This window comes from Bombina bombina, chromosome 2 (assembly GCF_027579735.1).
Source record: "Bombina bombina isolate aBomBom1 chromosome 2, aBomBom1.pri, whole genome shotgun sequence".
Classification (NCBI taxonomy): Eukaryota; Metazoa; Chordata; class Amphibia; order Anura; family Bombinatoridae; genus Bombina; species Bombina bombina.
This window is the reverse complement of record NC_069500.1, coordinates 474,758,341-474,776,813: the sequence shown is the minus strand read 5'-3', so window position 1 is coordinate 474,776,813 and position 18,473 is coordinate 474,758,341. Positions and strand designations below refer to the sequence as shown.

Here is an 18,473-nt window from a genome sequence, read left to right as displayed (position 1 = left end):
TATATATATATATATATATATATATATATATATATATATATATATATATATATATATATATATATATATATATAAAAAAAATCAGTCATTGGTTCACCCATGTGTTCAGCTAGAAACCAGTAGTGAATCGCTCCTTCAAATGATACCAAGAGAATGAAGCAAATTTGAGAGCAGAAGTAAATTAGAAAATGGGTGCTCTATCTGAATCACAAAAGAAGCAAATTGGGTTTCATGTCCATTTAATAGAATGTTGTGCCAAATTGTGACATAACTTTGATCTACAGGTAAATCCTAATCCACTGTTTCAGCATATCTGTCGTACATACAGCATTAAAGGGCAAGTCAACCCAAAAAAAAATCTTATTTCTGATGGGGAACAATTGAAGTGATTTTGACCTATCATTTACAGCTAAAATTCAAAATCACTTCAGTTGTTCCACTTCAATATTGTCTCTTGGAAATTGTATTTTGTCTTTCTGTATCTATACAATAACGCAAGAACATTATTGCAATAATTTGTGAATATAAAGTGAAACCACATATGTAGCAGTATTATTACTCTAGTACAATGACCCTTTACTTTTGGCAGAACATTAGCTGTAACACATACTCATGTAGAACATTACTGTAACAATTACACAAGCAATTTGCAAAAAATTCTTAGTGTGTTCAAAATCTGGCACTGGAGATATGAGATGCCAAACTTCCTGGCAGTTACTTTTGCAACTTTGTTGCAGTGCTTAATTAGACGAGCAAAGAATAATGCATCCAGATTTTCTATTATCAGCACTACTTCACAGTAAGAGTAACTCATTTTAGGTGCTTTATTTACTTAACTTTTAGCAGTAGTCTCATAAAAAAGTAATTACATTTAAAGCACAGGGTACACATCATCTGAAACTGCTATGATACTTAGCAATTATTTTTAGTTCTGGCTTCAAAAGTCCCCTCTTCACTTAAATTGGTGCATTGTGAATGCGCCAAACACAGGAACGCATAGGCTCTCAAAGTTACGGCAATCACTAGCTGTTGATGAAGATGGGTATGCGAAATCGAGAGGAGGCGGCCATTTCAAAACGGCCAAGGGACAAGTTTTAAGTACTTTTATTTGCAGAATAAATATTCAGCAAAATTGGGCTACAGTTTTTGTTTGTAATATTCTTCAGTAGAAACTTTAAAAGTAAGACTTTTTTTGTTGACTTGCCCTTTTAATGCTGATGCTTATTTGCGATTAAATAGCCAGTCTTGTAAAGGGATATTCTAACAGAATGGCAATTGCTACATGTGCACGCCACTCCATTACCAGCCTTGCCCACTTGGGAGCTATCATGCGTTGTCGCTCAAAGCAGGACTTGTTAGTACATAATTAGGTGATGTACGATTAACAAGGAACACTAACATAAAAATAATATTCTCTAATAAATAAGATTGTGTTTTTTGTATTAGAATATGCATTTTTGCTGACTTTATTTTCTTTTTCCCCCATACTGTTTAAGTAAACTGTTAATGATTGTAAATCCTAGCTTTTTTTCAAAACCCTAGGATTTACATTTGCAACAAATAAAGCAGACTTTCAGTCAGGAAGTATAATACTCAAATTTTAAATCCTAGCTTTTTTTTTTTTTTTTTGTATAGCTAGTGCACCGATTGGACCTCAGTTCAAACCGTTAATCCATTAGCACGCCAAAAAGTGTTTTGAAGTGGGTGGCCATATTGCGGGGTATTTGAATTTCAGTGCTACATTACAAAGGAAGTTATAGCGTATCTTCACTACAACTGGTGAATTGAACTCAATCTACTAAAATATTGCTAACATTCTGGATCTGTTTATACAAAGGGAAAAGTTTACCATTTTAACCATCCTTCTTTGTCATTCACATCTGTCAATATCCCTTTTTTAAGGTTATTTTTACTTTTAGTTATATGCATTTGTTGCAGAAGAGAGAAAGCGATATACAGTATATCCTCCTCCACACCAAGTATTTACCTGGACACAAATGAGTGATATCAGAGATGTAAGTATACAATTCTCTTTGTGATTCTTATAACCGAATCCTGTTTCCCCCCCCATAAAGACTATAATAAAGGATCATTTACCATTTTTAAAAATGATTACAGTCTCTCTATTGTTATGAAAAATAACAATACATGATGTAGAGCGGATCCGTTGTCACCCATGGAGGTAGGTAAACGTCCGTCACAGAGAAATAAAAATGCCGAAGAGGGAATTTTATAATAAAAAAAAAAAAAAAAAAAGTTACATAAGTTAAAGTAAATCCTAGCGTTTGTAAAACGCTAGGATTTACTTTCACTTTAATAATCAAGCAGGAGCACCATAGTCTACAATAAACCTCTAAACTAATGTAAAAGTTTTTTTTTTTTTTTTTTTAATTCTAATTCCATCTTTGGCATTTTCATTACTTTGTGACGAAAGTTTGCCTACCTCTATGGGTGACGTCTGATCCACTCTACATCATGGATTGATATTCTACGTTAGGCTTGGCGGATGCAGCATCTTCATATGAAGACTTGACTTATGGGTGAGTTCACCAATTCTTTATCTATTTTGGAACTGTTAATAACACAATAAGTTTAAAAGGACAGTAAACACATAAAACATATCAGCCAAGTCTTAACATTTTTAAAACGCATTAAAGAGACATGAAACCCATTTTTTTTTTTTCATGATTTAGAAAGAGCATGCAGTTTTAAACCACTTTCTAATTTACTTCTATTATCTAATTTGCTTTATTCTTTTGATATTCTTAGCTGAAAAGCATATCTAGATAGGCTCAGTAGCTGCTGATTGGTTGCTGCACATAGATGCCTTGTGTGATTGGCTCTCCCATGTTCAGTGCTCTTTCTTGAACAAAGGATATCTAAAAAATGAAGCAAATTAGATAAAAGAAGTAAATTGAAAAGTTGTTTAAAATTGTATTCTCTCTGAATCATGAGAGAAAAAAATTGGGTTTAGTGTCCCTTTAACATCCTTTTTATTGCAGTTCTGTATCAATAGCCAAACTCCACTAACCTTTTGCCTTATTTGGAGGAGCCAATCTGGGCTTTAGTCGTCAGACTAAAAAGCTAGCCCCAGCTATGTTAGTATAGAGTGCGTTGTTCAGCAGTTATAACCCCAGATAAGAACAGATATATCTAGTTATCAATCAGGGTTATAGCTTTGAGAAGTCAGCACAGTGTAGTTTATATTCTGGGAATTATAAAATGCTCAATTTTCAGAGCTAAATAACGTAAAAAAGGGGATAAAATGTATATTGCAAAGTAGTTTCATTCTATAAAACTAAACTTCTTGTATACAAATCTCAAGGTGTTTATGGTTCCTTTTCATAAGGGACAAGCTGTGAGTACTGTAAAATAAAGAATAGCATATCTGAAAGGCAATTCTCAAAAATAAAACAAAATAAACGAATACATTTTAATAGCACAATAACCTAATAACTATTTCTTTCTAATGACATGAGTCCACGGATCATCTAATTACTATTGGGAATATCACTCCTGCCCAGCAGGAGGCGGCAAAGAGCACCACAGCAAAGCTGTTAAATATCACCTCCCTCCCACCCCAGTCATTCTCTTTGCCTACGTTAGAGCAAGGAAGTGGTAAAGTTAGGTGTTAGTAAAAGATTCTTCAATCAAGAGTTTATTTTTTTTTTAAGTAGTACAAGATTGTGCTGCTTTGTTCTGGGGTATAGCCGTAGTCCATATCAGTCTTCATTAGACCAGTGGTGTAGTGAGTACAATTTTTCTCAGGGAGAAATCAGTCACTTAATCCCTAAGAGGACTGGAGACCTCTTATTTTTCTTCCCTGATGTTAATGATTTTAGCAAACATCTAAGATCCGGCTGGTTTTCCACTGAGCAGTTGAAGGTAATGTAAAGAAATATCTTCAGTGTGGAGAACCGTGTCATGCTACAAGCAGCATTGAGGTATGTTCAGTCATTTGTTTCTGGGGAGATTTGATACATCAGAACAGGCTGACATTTTTCCCTAACTGGGGAGGGATATTCAGTAGGTACTATAGGAATGGAAATGGTGTACCTGGAATTTCCTTTTTATCTTGATAGCCGTAGTCCATATCAGTCTTCATTAGACCAGTGGTGTAGTGAGTACAATTTTTCTCAGGGAGAAATCAGTCACTTAATCCCTAAGAGGACTGGAGACCTTATTTTTCTTCCCTGATGTTAATGATTTTAGCAAACATCTAAGATCCGGCTGGTTTTCCACTGAGCAGTTGAAGGTAATGTAAAGAAATATCTTCAGTGTGGAGAACCGTGTCATGCTACAAGCAGCATTGAGGTATGTTCAGTCATTTGTTTCTGGGGAGATTTGATACATCAGAACAGGCTGACATTTTTCCCTAACTGGGGAGGGATATTCAGTAGGTACTATAGGAATGGAAATGGTGTACCTGGAATTTCCTTTTTATCTTGATATTTATCAGTGTGTTTGATTTTTCACTTATTCATATGTGGGCTGACGCTGGGAGATGCGGTTTGCTGTGGGCTGGCATTATGTCAAGAAATAACAGGCCTGGGAGAGAGCAATATTTAAAGTGTGTATTATGAGGGGCACATGGCGTTTTTAACATTTGAGTTGGGATAACCGACATGTTGTTTTCAGCCCATGCGGGCCTCAGTACGGCTCGAGTACGCCCATGGTGGGCGGGGCCTAATTTCACACGCTCAGCCACGCAGTATTCATCCGGATCAAGCACCCAGGTCCTGGGCTCCGGTGGGTCTGATGAGAATCTGGGTATGCCGCTACTTTCTCCCCAAGCGTCCCAACCTTCAATGCCCACCCAAGCGACGCCGGGTTCTTCAACCGCGTCTACTTCATTTACTCTGCAGGATATGGCTGCAGTTATGTCATCTACCCTTACAGAGGTTTTATCTAAGTTGCCAGTGTTACAGGGCAAACGCAGCAGGACAGAGGCTGCTCTGATTCCTGCGTCTTCTGATGCTTTGATGGCTGTTTCCGATGTACCCTCACAGGGGTCAGGGAACTTCTGTCTGAGGGGGATCTTTCTGATTCGGGAAGTGTTACCTCAGACGGACTCGGACATCATGTCCTTTAGGTTTAAGCTTGAACATCTCCGCCTGTTACTTCGGGAGGTTTTAGCGACTCTGGATGACTGACTCTATTGTGGTACCACCAGAGAAATTGTGTAAGATGGACAAATACTTAGAAGTGCCTGCTTACTCTGATGTTTTTCTGGTTCCTAAGAGAATTTCGGAAATTATTACGTGGGAATGGGAAAGACCGGGTATCCCGTTCTCACCTTCTAATTTTAAGAAAATATATCCCATATCTGACACTGTTCGGGACTCCTGGCAAACAGTCCCTAAGGTGGAGGGAGCTATATCTACCCTGGCTAAGCGTACAACTATTCCTATTGAGGACAGTTGTGCTTTCAAAGACCCTATGGATAAGAAATTGGAGGGCGTTCTAAAAAAGTTATTTATTCATCAGGGTTTTCTTTTACAACCGACAGCCTGCATTGTGCCAGTTACAACTGCGGCGGCCTTCTGGTTTGACGCCTTAGAGTCTCTTAAGACTGAGACTCCTTTAGCGGGATTAAGGCTAAAGGAATTAAGGCTCTTAAGCTGGCTAATTCTTTTATTACGGACGCCAGGCAGGGGTTTTACTCAAATGTTTTCGTGGTTCCCAAAAAAGAGGGAACATTCAGACCCATTTTAGATCTCAAGAGTCTAAACAAGTTTCTCAGTCCCATCCTTCAAGATGGAGACTATTCGAACAATTCTACCTTTTTGATCCAGGAGGGTCAATATATGATTACCATGGACTTGAAGGATGCATACCTTCATATTCCTATCCACAAGGATCATCATCCGTTCCTAAGGTTTGCCTTCCTGGACAAACATTTTCAGTTTGTGGCTCTTCCCTTCGGGTTGGTTTCTCAGGCCGCGGGGTATTGCAGTGGTGCCTTATATAGACGATATTCTGATCCAGGCGTCTTACCATTTGACAAAGTCTCATACAGACATGGTTCTGTCCTTTCTGAGGACTCACGGGTGGAAGGTGAATCTTGAAAAGAGTTCATTAATTCCACAGACAAGGGTTCCCTTCTTGGGAATTCTGATAGATTCCATATCCGTGAAAATTTTCTTGAGAGGTCAGAAAGTTAAAGATTCTGAATACATGCTGAGCCCTTCAGTCCAATCCTCGGCCATCAGTGGCTCAATGCATGGAGGTAATTGGATTGATGGTGGCGACAATGGACATCATTCTGTTTGCTCATTTTCATCTCAGACCGCTACAACTGAGCATGCTCAGGCAGTGGAATGGAGATTATGCAATTTTGTCTCAGATAGATCTGGATCAGGAGACAAGAGACTCTCTTCTTTGGTGGTTGTTGCAGGATCATCTGTCCCAAGGGACGTGCTTCCGCAGACCCTTTTGGGTGATTGTGACAACAGACGCCAGTCTACTAGGTTGGGGTGCAGTCTGGAATTCCCTGAAGGCTCAGGGTGTGTGGACTAGGTGGAAGTCTCTACTTCCAATCAATATTCTGGAATTGAGAGCAATATTCAATGTGCTTCAGGCTTGGCCTTAGTTGGCTTTGGCCAAATTCATCCATTTTTCAGTCTGACAACATCACGACTGTGGCTTACATCAATCATCAGGGAGGAACGAGGAATTCCTTAGCGATGACAGAAGTATCCAAGATAATTCGGTGGGCGGAGGCTCACTCTTATCTGTCAGCAATCTACATCCCAGGAGTGGACAACTGGGAAGTGGACTATTTAAGCAGACAGACGTTTCATCCAGGGGAGTGGGAACTCCATCCAGAGGTCTTTGCCGCCCTGATTCTCAGATGGGGCAGACCGGAATTGGATCTGATGGCGTCTCGTCAGATTGCCAAGCTCCCAAGATACGGATCCAGGTCAAGGGATCCTCAGGCCGAACTGATAGATGCCTTGGTCGTTCAACCTAGCCTATGTGTTTCCACCGTTTGCTGTCCTTCCCCGAATGATTGCACGGATCAAACAGGAGAGGGCTTCAGTAATTCTAATTGCGCCTGCGTGGCCTCGCAGGACTTAGTATGCCGATCTAGTGGACATGTCCTCTCTGCTGCCGTGGAAGCTTCCATTGAGGCAGGACCTCATTCAGGGACCCTTCCAACATCTGAATCTAGTTTCTCTGCATCTGACTGCTTGGAGATTGAACGCTTGATTTTATCTAAGCGGGGGTTCTCTGATTCGGTCATTGATACTTTGATTCAGGCACATAAGCCTGTTACTAGAAAGATCAACCATAAGATATGGCGTAAATATCTTTATTGGTGCGAATCCAAGGGCTACTCATGGAGTAGAGGTAGGATTCCCAGGATTCTATCTTTTCTCCAAGAAGGATTGGGGAAAGGGTTATCAGCAAGTTCCTTAAAGGGATAAATCTGCCTTGTCAATCTTACTACACAAACGTTTGGCAGATGTTCCAGACGTTCAGTCTTTTTGTCAGGCTCTGACCAGAATCAAGCCTGTGTTTAGACCAATTGCTCCACCCTGGAGTTTGAATTTATTTCTCAATGTTCTTCAAGGGGTTCCGTTTCAACCCATGCATTCCATAGATATTAAGTTATCTTGGAAGGTTTTATTTTTGGTTGCTATTTCTTCTGCTCGTAGAGTTTGAGCTTTCAGCATTACAATGTGACTCGCCTTACCTTCCATTCTGATAAGGTGGTTTTACGTAGCAAACCTGGTTTCCTTCCTAAGGTTGTTTCAAATAAGAATATTAATCAGGAAATTGTTGTTCCTTCATTATGTCCTAATCCTTCTAAGAAGGAGCGTCTGTTGCATAACTTGGACGTGGTCCGTGCCCTGAAGTTTTACTTGCAGAAGACTAAGGAATTTCGTCAATCATCTTCATTATTTGTTGTTTTTTCTGGAAAGCGTAGGGGCCAGAAAGCTACTGCTACCTTTCTTTCTGGCTGAAGAGTATCATCAATCTGGCATATGAGACCGCTGGACAGCAGCCTCCTGAAAGAATTACGGCTCATTCTACTAGGGCTGTGGCTTCCTCATGGGCATTTAAAAGCGATGCTTCTGTTAAACAGATTTGCAAGGCTGCAACTTGGTCGTCTCTTCACAATTTTTTTCCAGATTTTACAAATTTGATACTTTTGCTTCTTCTGAGGCTGTTTTTGGGAGAGAGGTTCTTCAAGCAGTGGTGCCTTCCGTTTAGGTTCCTGTCTTGTCCCTCCCTTTCATCCGTGTCCTATAGCTTTGGTATTGAATCCCATAAGTAAGGATGAAATCCGTGGACTCGTCATATCTTGTAAAAGAAAAGGAAATTTATGCTTGCCTGATAAATGTATTTCTTTTACGATATGACTAGTCCACGGCTCACCCCGTCATTTCTAAGACTGGTATTTACTTGTTTTTTGTTACACTTCAGTCACCTCTGAACCTTTTGGCTTTTCCTTTCTCTTCCTAACTTCGGTCGAATGACTGGAGAGGGAGGGGAGGAGCTGTATTTGCGGCTCTGCTGCTCTTTGCCACAGGCGTAATCCCAAAAGTAAGGATGAAATCCGTGGACTCATCATATCGTAAAAGAAATACATTTATCAGGTAAGCATAAATTTCCTTTTTGACGTGCCCTCCATGGTGGAAGTATTTCCTGTACCAGGGCTACAGAGATTATTGCTAAGGAATGGGAAGAGACAATTTTTCTCCATCCCCTATATTTAAAAGATGTTTCCTATAGCAGCCTCTACTAAGGTGGAAGGTGGCAATTTCCATGCTAGCCAAGAAAACTACTATTCCCATAGAGGATAGTTGTTCCTTTAAGGACCCTATGGATAAGAAGTTAGAGGGGTTGCTCAGGGTTTACAATGGCTTTCATGCGATTTGTATTGCTACTGTCACTAGTGCGGCAGCATACTGGTTTGATGCGTTGTCTGATTCTATTCTGACACACTCCCCTCGAAGAAATCCAGGATAGGATAAAGGCCTTTAAGTTGGCCAACTTCCTTTATTACAGAGTATAACCTGAAGGGAATCAAGCTGGGAGCTAAGATTTCAGGCTTTGCCATATTGGCTTGCAGGGCTTTATGGTTAAAATCTCGGTCTGCGGGTGTCATCTAAGTCTAAACTTTTGGTGATTCCTTACAAGGGAAAGACCTTGTTTGGGCCTGGTTTGACTGAGAATTTCTGATATTACGGGAGGTAAGGCACATTTCGTCCCAAGAGGATAAGAGAAATAAACAAAAAGGACGTCAGAGTAATTTTTGTTCCTTTCGGAATTTCAAGGAAAATCCTTCCACCCCCTCCAAGCAGGAGCAGTCCAAGCCTTCCTGGAGACCCAATCAGTCTTGGAACTAGGGAAATCAATCCAAGAAGCCTGCTGTTGGGTCAAAGACAGCTTGAAGGGCCTGCCCCCAATCCGGGACTGGATCTTGTGGGGGGGGGGGGGGCAGGTTTTCCTCCTTCGCTCAGGCTTGGGTTCAAGATGTTCAAGATCCCTGGGCGATGGACATTGTGTCCCAGGGATACAAACTATAGTTCAAGACCTTTTCCTCCCAAGGGCAGGTTTCAGCTTTGAAGATTCTGTAGACCAGACAAAAAGAGGCGTTCTTAAACTGTGTATGGGAAAAAGGTCTGGGATTCTATTCCAATCAGTTTGTGGTTCCCAAGAAGGAGGGAACCTTCAGACCAATTTTAGATCTCAAAAATCTAAAGTTTCTCAGAGTGCCGTCCTTCAAGATGGAAACTATTTGTTCCATTCTTCCTCTGGTCCAAGAGGGTCAATTTCTAACCGCGGTGGATTTAAAGGACGCATACCTGCATGTTCCCATCCCCAGGGACCATCACAAGTTTCTAAGGTTTGCATTTCTAGACAAACACTTCTAGTTCGTGGCTCTTCCATTTGGTCTTGCTACAGCTCCCAGAATTTTCTCAAAGGTTCTGGGATCCCTGCTGGCGGTGCTCCAATTGCGGGGAATTGCAGTGGCACCTTATCTGGATGACAGATAACACACGGAAATGTTATCTTTTCTGCGGTCTCACGGATGGAAGGTGAATTCGGAAAAGAGTTTTTTTAGTTCCAACTACAAGGATAGTTTTCTTGGGAACCATAAGACTCCTCATCAATTAATTTTTCTGACAGAAGTCAGGAAATCAAAGATTTTCGATTCTTGCCTAGCACTTCAGTCCTCTCCTTGGCCATCAGTGGCTCAGTGCATGTCGGTAATTGGGCTGATGGTAGCGGCAATGGACATCATCCTGTTCGCCCGTTTCCACCTCAGACTTCTGCAGTTAAGCATGCTCAGGCAGTGGAACGGAGATTATACGGATCTGTCTCCGCAATTACAGCTGGAGCAGGAGACAAGGGATTCTCTACTTTGGTGGTTGTCTCAGGATCATCTCTCCCAGGGAACCTGCTTTCGCAGATCTTCCTGATTGATTGTGACAAGATGCCAGCCTTCTGGGATGGGGAGCAGACCTTCCTGGGTGACTGTGACAACAGATGCCAGCCTTCTGGGATGGGGAGCAGTTTGGGGCTCTATAAAGGCTCAGGGAGCATGGGTTCGGTCGGAGTCTGTTCTACCCATAAACATTCTGGAATTGAGAGCAATCTTCAGTGCTCTCCTGGCCTCAGTTAGCTTCGGCCTGGTTCATCAGGATCTAGTCGGATAATATAACCTCAGTGGCTTACATCAACTATCAGGGAGGAACTATGAGTTCCTTGGCCATGACAGAGGTAGCTAAGATCATTCAGTGGGCGGAGACCCACAATTGCGGTCTGTCTGATCCACATTCCAGGAGTGGACATCTGGGAGGCGGACTTCCTAAGCAGGCAGACCTTTCAGCCGGGGGAGTGGGAACTCCATCCGGAAGTGTTTTCCAGCCTAATTCTCAAATGGGGTCAGTCTGAATTGGATCTCATGGTTTCTTGGCAGAATGCCAAGCTTCCGAGATACGGGTCGCATTCAATGAACCCTCAGGCTATACTGATGGACGCTCTGGCGGTACCTTGGAATTTCAGTCTCGCAGACCTATTTCCTCCGCTTGCTCTTCTACCTCAAATCATTGCTTGAATCAAGCAGGAGAGGGTGTCGGTGAGCCTCATTACAGTGGCGTGGCCTTGCAGGATTTGGTATGGAGACCTGGTGGACATATCATCTTTTCCACCTTGGAGACTTCCTTTGAGGAAGGACCTTCTACTTCAAGGACCCTTCTTTCATTCAAATCTTGTTTCTCTGAAGCTGACTGCTTGAAGATTGAACGCTTCATTTTATCCAAGCATGGATTTTCGTGGCGACCATGATTCAGGCTCGTAAACATGTGACTAGGAAGATTTACCTTAAGATATTGCGTAAATATCTATACTAGTGTGAATCCAAGGGCTACTCTTTGAGTAGAGTTCGGATTCCTAGAGTTCTGTCCTTTCTCCAAGAAAGTTTGGAGAAGGGATTATCGGCAAGTTCCCTAATTCAAATCTATTCAAACCTATTCAAACAGGTACTCCTCCTTGGAGACTTAATTTAGTTCTTCAAGGGGCTCCGTTTGAGCCGATGCATTCTTAGATATTGTTATCTTGGAAACTTTTGTTTCTTGTTGCTATTTCATCTGCTCGTAGCGTTTCAGAGCTCTTGGCATTACAGTATGAGTCTCCTTACCTTATTTTTTTTTATAAGGTGGTTTTATGTACTAAATTAGGGTTTCTCCCTAAAGTAGTTTTAGACCAGAACATTAACCAGGAGATTGTTATTCCTTCCTTGTGTCCTAATTCATCTCAGGGGGAACGGCTTCTACACAATCTGGATGTGGTACATGCACTAAAATTCTATTTACAGGCGACTAAGGATTTTCTTCAGTCTTCTGTTTAACGTAAGGGACAGAAAGCTATGGCTACTTCTTTCTTTGTGGCTGAAGAGTATCATTTGCTTTTGCCTATGAAACTGCTGGACAGCAGCCTCCCGAGGGAGTAACGCCTCTTTCTACGAGGGTTGTTTCCGTTTAGGTTTCCTGTCTTGTCCCTCCCTTATCTGTGTACTCTAGCTTGGGTATTGATTTCTAATAGTAATTAGATGATCCGTGGACTCATGTCATTTAGAAAACAAAATTTATGCTTACCTGATAAATTTCTTTCTTTCTTGACACGATGAGTCCACAGCCCGCCCTGTTATTTAGACAGGTTGTTAGTATGTTATAAACTTCAGACACTTCTGCACCTTGTTACTTCCTTTCTCTCCTTTACTTTGGTCGAATGAATGGGGTTGGAGGGAAGGGAGGTGGTATTTAACAGCTTTGCTGTGGTGCTCTTTGCTGCCCCCTGCTGCAGGAGTGATATTCCCAATAGTAATTAGATGATCTGTGGACTCGTGTCAAGAAAGAAAGAAATTTATCAGGTAAGCATAAATGTTTTTGTTTTTTCTTTTAAAAAGCAAACATGGTTTTAAATGTTAGTGTTTTCAGGTCCTATAATTGTAACTCACTTTTATTTTAAAACTAGGTTAAAGTAGTTATTTTGGGACAGGATCCTTACCATGGACCAGGCCAAGCTCATGGGTTGTGTTTTAGTGTTCAGAAACCCGTCCCACCTCCACCAAGGTAATCTGATTCATACTAGCCTTGCGTTTTTTTTTTTTTTTTTTTTTTTTGTAGACCGTAGATAAAATTGTTAATTCAGTGTGGTAACCGTGACAGAAGTGTGGTGTTTTGGCTCTGTACTCCAGCACATTGAGTTTTAAATGAGATCATAATTATGAAAATCTATGTCTTAAAGGACTATTTAATACTGCACAATTGCATGGTCAATAAATGAATACTAAAAAGACAATGCACAAGCACTTTGTCTGGATTTCAAATGAGTAGATTATTTATTTATTTTTTCTGACAAATGTAAGCGTTGGATAAAATTTCCTTCTTTCAGCACCATGTGACAGCCATTTACCAATCACAAAATGCTTTTATGTATGTACTTGAATTCTTGCATATGCTTGGAAGGTGCTGGAGCCTCAAAGTTTGCATTTAAAAAGTTGCGCATTTAGATAATGGAAGTAAATGGGGAAAGGTATTTAAAATTTGCATTCTTTGTGAATAATGAAAATTTTATTTTGACTTTAGTGTATCATTTTAAAGGGGCATTAAACTGTTATTGTTTTTAATTCTGTGGTTGCAGCTCTCTTCAAATCTGTTCTTAGTTTAACCCTCTTCAAGTGCTGGTTGTTAAAGCTCTGCATCTTCACACTGAAAGCCGCCATCATGGAGTTAACATTGTTTTGCACCCTATCACAGAAGCAGTACACCTTTTAAAGATCAGTGATATTGTTGTCGTCTTGACAAGCCATATTGTGCACTAAAGTTTAGTGTGCACAATGCAGAGCGGAAGTTGTACGTTTTTGCAGGGACTGTATTGCTCTATTTTTATGACAGCGTTTTTATATTTATGTAACTTAACTGTAAATCGTCCCTTTTTTTTTCTATTCAATCTAACCCCAAGTACAGCTATAAAAAAAAAAATCTGGGAACATCACTGATCTGTGAAAGTGCTCTGCTTCTGTCACAGGATGCAACAATAGGCTTACTTCAAGATGGCAGCACCCAGTAAAAAGAGGCAGAGCTTTACCAACTGGCTTTTGTAATGATTTAAAATAAGAGAATGGCTTTAAATAGCGCTGCGGGTAGGAGGAAATGCAATAGGATGAGTAGTAGCCACGCTACTGTAGTTGCACTCACCAGTTTAAGGTGCACTCATAATACAACAGTAAACTCTAAACTTGGCGCAGGCTTGTCTCACATTAGTTTGTCTTTTTGCAGTCCATAATTATCCTTTTTTATTTGTTTTTGTCCAGCTTGGAGAATATGTACAAAGAACTGGGAAAGGATATAGAGGGTTTCGTTCACCCAAGGCATGGTGATCTGACTGGCTGGGCCAAACAAGGTGACTCATGGCAGTTTTTTTCTAACATTCTATATTACTGTATTAACTGATTCTAGAGGTACTCTCTCTCCATAGTCCCCCTTGCTGTGACACACCAGATAAGGTATGCCTACTTCAGGCTTTGTCCATGAAGAGCACAGTCAATGTATATAATCTGTAGTTGCCAGTCAGGTGTACAGCATGCATCATTTGCCAACTAAAGTACCTTTTATGGATTATAGGGAAACCTATATCATCCAATTTCTACAGTTTATGTGTTTATAAAACATTTTCACAATGCATGATTTTGTTTTTTTAAGGAATGAATTAAATGGCAAAATACATCAATTCTAGAGTTTAAAGATCCCAATGAAAAACTGTAAACTTGCAATTCTAAAATTAAACTCTTGCATCAAAGAATATATTGTATTTATAAATATATATATTCTTGGGTGGGGAGGCATCTAATTTTGAAATTCAAAACACTGCATTGGTTTCTAAAATCTTACATATATAGTGGCATATACAATCACCAATCCTTTTAAACATAAACAGGTTTTTAATCACACTATACAAGTAGTAAACCTCAAACTGAAGTAAGATTAACCCTTCTTGGCAATAATGTATTCGTCCCATATACGTTTTTTAGAGAGTCATACAAAGGAAGTTGGGCTCTAACCAAATAAGTATACCTTTCTAGAGAGATATAGTATTTTTGATTTGTGCAATCACTTAGATTGACGGGATAGTGGTTTGTTTCCATTTTCTATGGAACATTTGGGTAGAGCTATTTAAACGGATGTAAAATCGTCTGTTTCAGTTTAACTTTCTTATGAAATAAGAATATTAATGGATCCTAATTTTGAATTTATTATTTACTGCTTTAATTGGAGGCTAGGTACATATCTGGTTTCACTGGCAGTAATTATTTTGTGATTCAGGCAGATGATTCCAGAGCAGGTGCAAATTCCACATAAAACTACCACACAAAAAAAATCAAATACTATCACTCACACAGAAATAGAGTATTGGTTACAGGTGCAGGCAATCATACTCTATTAAAACCCAGTATGGATGGCTAGAGTGTTGGATACAAGTACTGGAGAATCTATGCATGACTGACTTTTGTACCTAATGATGCTGTGTCACTTCTGGCTGTAGGAAAACTCAATACTTGTGATCTGTTAAAACATAATGTACTAGCAGGCAGCACATTTAAAGGGACAGTCTAGGCCAAAATAAACTTTCATGATTCAGATAGAGCATGTAATTTTAAACAATTTTCCAATTTACTTTTATCACCAATTTTGCTTTGTTTTCTTGGTATTCTTAGTTGAAAGCTTAACCTAGGAGGTTCATATGCTAATTTCTTAGACATTGAAGGCCACCTCTTTTCAGCATGCATTTTAACAGTTTTTCACCACTAGAGGGTGTTAGTTCACGTATTTCATATAGATAACACTGTGCTCGTGCAGGTGAAGTTATCTGGGAGCAGGCACTGATTGGCTACACTGCAAGTCTGTCAAAAGAACTGAAATAAAGGGGCAGTTTGCAGAGGCTTAGATACAAGATAATCACTGAGGTTAAAAGTATATTATAACTGTTGGTTATGCAAAACTGGGGAATGGGTAATAAAGGGATTATCTAGCTTTTAAAACAATACAAATTCTGGTGTAGACTGTCCCTTTAAGAGTAAACAAGTTTTACCATACATTATCCCTTTTAAATTGAAGCCCATTATTTCTTATATATTGATGTAGAGAACCAATTGCCCCAAGGCAAGCTAATAAAATATTAATATAAGTGATGAGGTGTATGTGATTTTATTTTTTTATTTTTATTTTTTTTTTCTCTTAGGAGTTCTCCTCCTAAATGCTGTGCTAACTGTCCGGGCACATAATGCTAACTCTCATAAGGATCGTGGCTGGGAGCAATTTACTGATGCTGTTGTGTCTTGGCTAAACAAGAACCTGGATGGCGTGGTCTTCATGTTGTGGGGAGCCTATGCCCAGAAGAAAGGCTGCAGTATTGACAGAGTAAGTTCTTTGTTTACTGAATAAATTCCTTTACTAGACTTTACACATCTTTGCTTCTGTTACTGAGACATTTCTCTAGTCCTCTCCAGGTCAAAGTAAATTTAATCGGTAATTTCTGTTGTAATGGGACATTAAAGCAATTTTATTATATATATGCAAATAAAATTTATTGCATTGCAAAATATTTTTTCCCTCATCTCCTTAGCATTTTGTTCTATAGAGTTGTCGTGCTCTATACATAGTTTTGTAATGCACTTTAATGTCTCACTTAATACCTATATGCCCAAAAACCCAACCCCTTACTTTTTGATACACCTGTCAGAAGTCACATTTGCAAGTCGGAACAAAATAATAAATTGAAACTTGATTTTAAATTTCGTTTTCCACACATTGCATATAATACTATTTCTTTCATGTAATTGGCAAGAGTCCATGAGCTAGTGACGTATGGGATATACAATCCTACCAAGAGGGGCAAAGTTTCCCAAACCTCAAAATGCCTATAAATACACCCCTCACCACACCCACAATTCAGTTTTACAAACTTTACCTCCTATGGAGGTGGTGAAGTTTGTGCTAAGATTTCTACGTTGATATGCGCTTCTCAGCATTGTTGAAGCCCGATTCCTCTGAGTACAGCGAATGTCAGAGGGACGTGAAGGGAGTATCACTTATTTGATTACGATTTCCCTAACGGGGACTATTTCATAGGTTCTATGTTATTGGTCGTAGAGATTCATCTCCTACCTCCCTTTTCAGATCGACGATATACTCTCAATTTACCATTACCTCTACTAACTGTTTTAGTACTGGTTTGACTATCTGCTATATGTGGATGGGTGTCTTTTGGTAAGTATGTTTTTTATTACTTAAGACACCTTAGCTATGGTTTGGCACTTTATGCATTTATATAAAGTTCTAAATATATGTATTGTACTTATATTTGCCATGAGTCAGGTTCATGTATTTCTTTCAGCAGACTGTCAGTTTCATATTTGGGTAATGTAAACACTTTAAGAGATTTATTTCTTACCTGGGGTTTAGTCTTTTTTTTTTTTTTTTTTTTTTTTTTTTTCAATTGACTACTTTTTGCTATTGCAGGTATTGGGCCAGCGGGTATTTGGCATGAATAAAGACGTTTATGATGCAACTTCGTCATTTCCAGCGTCATACGTGATGCCGAGACCTTTCACACGGCGGCGTCATTAGTGACGCGAGTGTCATTTCCGGTTATTTTGGGCGCCAAAAAAGTTTACGTTACGTTGTGCGTCATACTTGGCGCCAAATTTTTTTCATTATTTCAATACCCCTTGTATGTTTGCCTCTTGCTTTTTGCTATTAGAGGCCTATGCTATTGCATTTTTTCCCCTTCCTGAAACTGTCATATAAAGAAATAGATCATTTTGCTTTATGTTTTTTCTCTTACATTGTGCAAGATGTCCCAATCTGATCCTGCCTCAGAAGTTTCTGCTGGAACATTGCTGCCTGACATCGGTTCTACCAAAGCTAAGTGCATTTTTTGTAAAATTGTAGAAATTATTCCACCGAATGTCATTTGTAATAGTTGTCATGATAAACTTTTACATGTAGATAGTGTTTCCATCAGTAATAGTACATTGCCAGTTGCAGTTCCTTCAACTTCTAATGTACATGATATACCTGTAAATTTTAAAGAATTTGTTTCTGATTCTATTCTGAAGGCTTTGTCTGCATTTCCACCTTCTAATAAACGTAAAAGGTCTTTTAAAACTTCTCATTTAGCTGATGGAATTTCAAATGACCAACAACATAATTATTTATCCTTCTGATGAGGATCTATCTGATTCAGAAGATCCTTCCTCAGACATTGACACTGACAAATCTACTTATTTATTTAAAATAGAGTATATGCGTTCTTTATTAAAAGAAGTGTTAATTACTTTGGATATTGAGGTAATCAGTCCTATTGACTTTCAGTCTAATAAAGGTTTAAATGCTGTTTTTAAACCTCCTGTGGTTTCCCCAGGGGTTTTTCCCATTCCTGAGGCTATTTCTGATATCATTTCTAGGGAATGGAATAAGCCAGGTACTACTTTTATTCCTTCTTCAAGGTTTAAAAAATTGTATCCTTTACCAGCATATTCTATAGAGTTTTGGGGAAAAATCCCCAAAGTTGATGGGGGCTATTTCTACTCTTGCTAAACGTACCACTATTCCTATGGAAGATAGTACTTCCTTTAGATAGGAAGCTTGAATCTTATCTAAGGAAGGCCTATTTATATTCAGGTCATCTTCTCAGACCTGCTATTTCTTTGGCTGATGTTGCGGCTGCATCAACTTTCTGGCTGGAAAATTTAGCGCAACATTAATTGGATTCTGACATATCTAGCGTTATTCGCTTACTGCAACATGCTAATCATTTTATTTGTGATGCCATTTTTTTTTTTTTTTTTTTTTTTTAATATATTTTTATTGAGGTACTTAAATTAGGCTTACAAACAGTATAATCAAACAAAAAGAAATGCCAATCAGTACAGAAGAATGACATACATTTCA

The 18,473-nt window shown here is 39.3% G+C and overlaps 1 protein-coding gene across 1 annotated transcript in view; it reads left to right on the top strand.

Annotated features, from left to right (window-relative positions):
- Positions 1 to 18,473, top strand: part of UNG (uracil DNA glycosylase) — a 31,431-nt gene that overhangs the window by 2,871 nt on the left and 10,087 nt on the right. The window contains exons 3-6 of the mRNA XM_053702125.1: positions 1,920 to 2,015; positions 12,493 to 12,590; positions 13,835 to 13,923; positions 15,760 to 15,938. Of these exons, the coding sequence (XP_053558100.1) occupies positions 1,920 to 2,015; positions 12,493 to 12,590; positions 13,835 to 13,923; positions 15,760 to 15,938 (462 nt within the window). The remainder of the gene's footprint in view (positions 1 to 1,919; positions 2,016 to 12,492; positions 12,591 to 13,834; positions 13,924 to 15,759; positions 15,939 to 18,473) is intronic.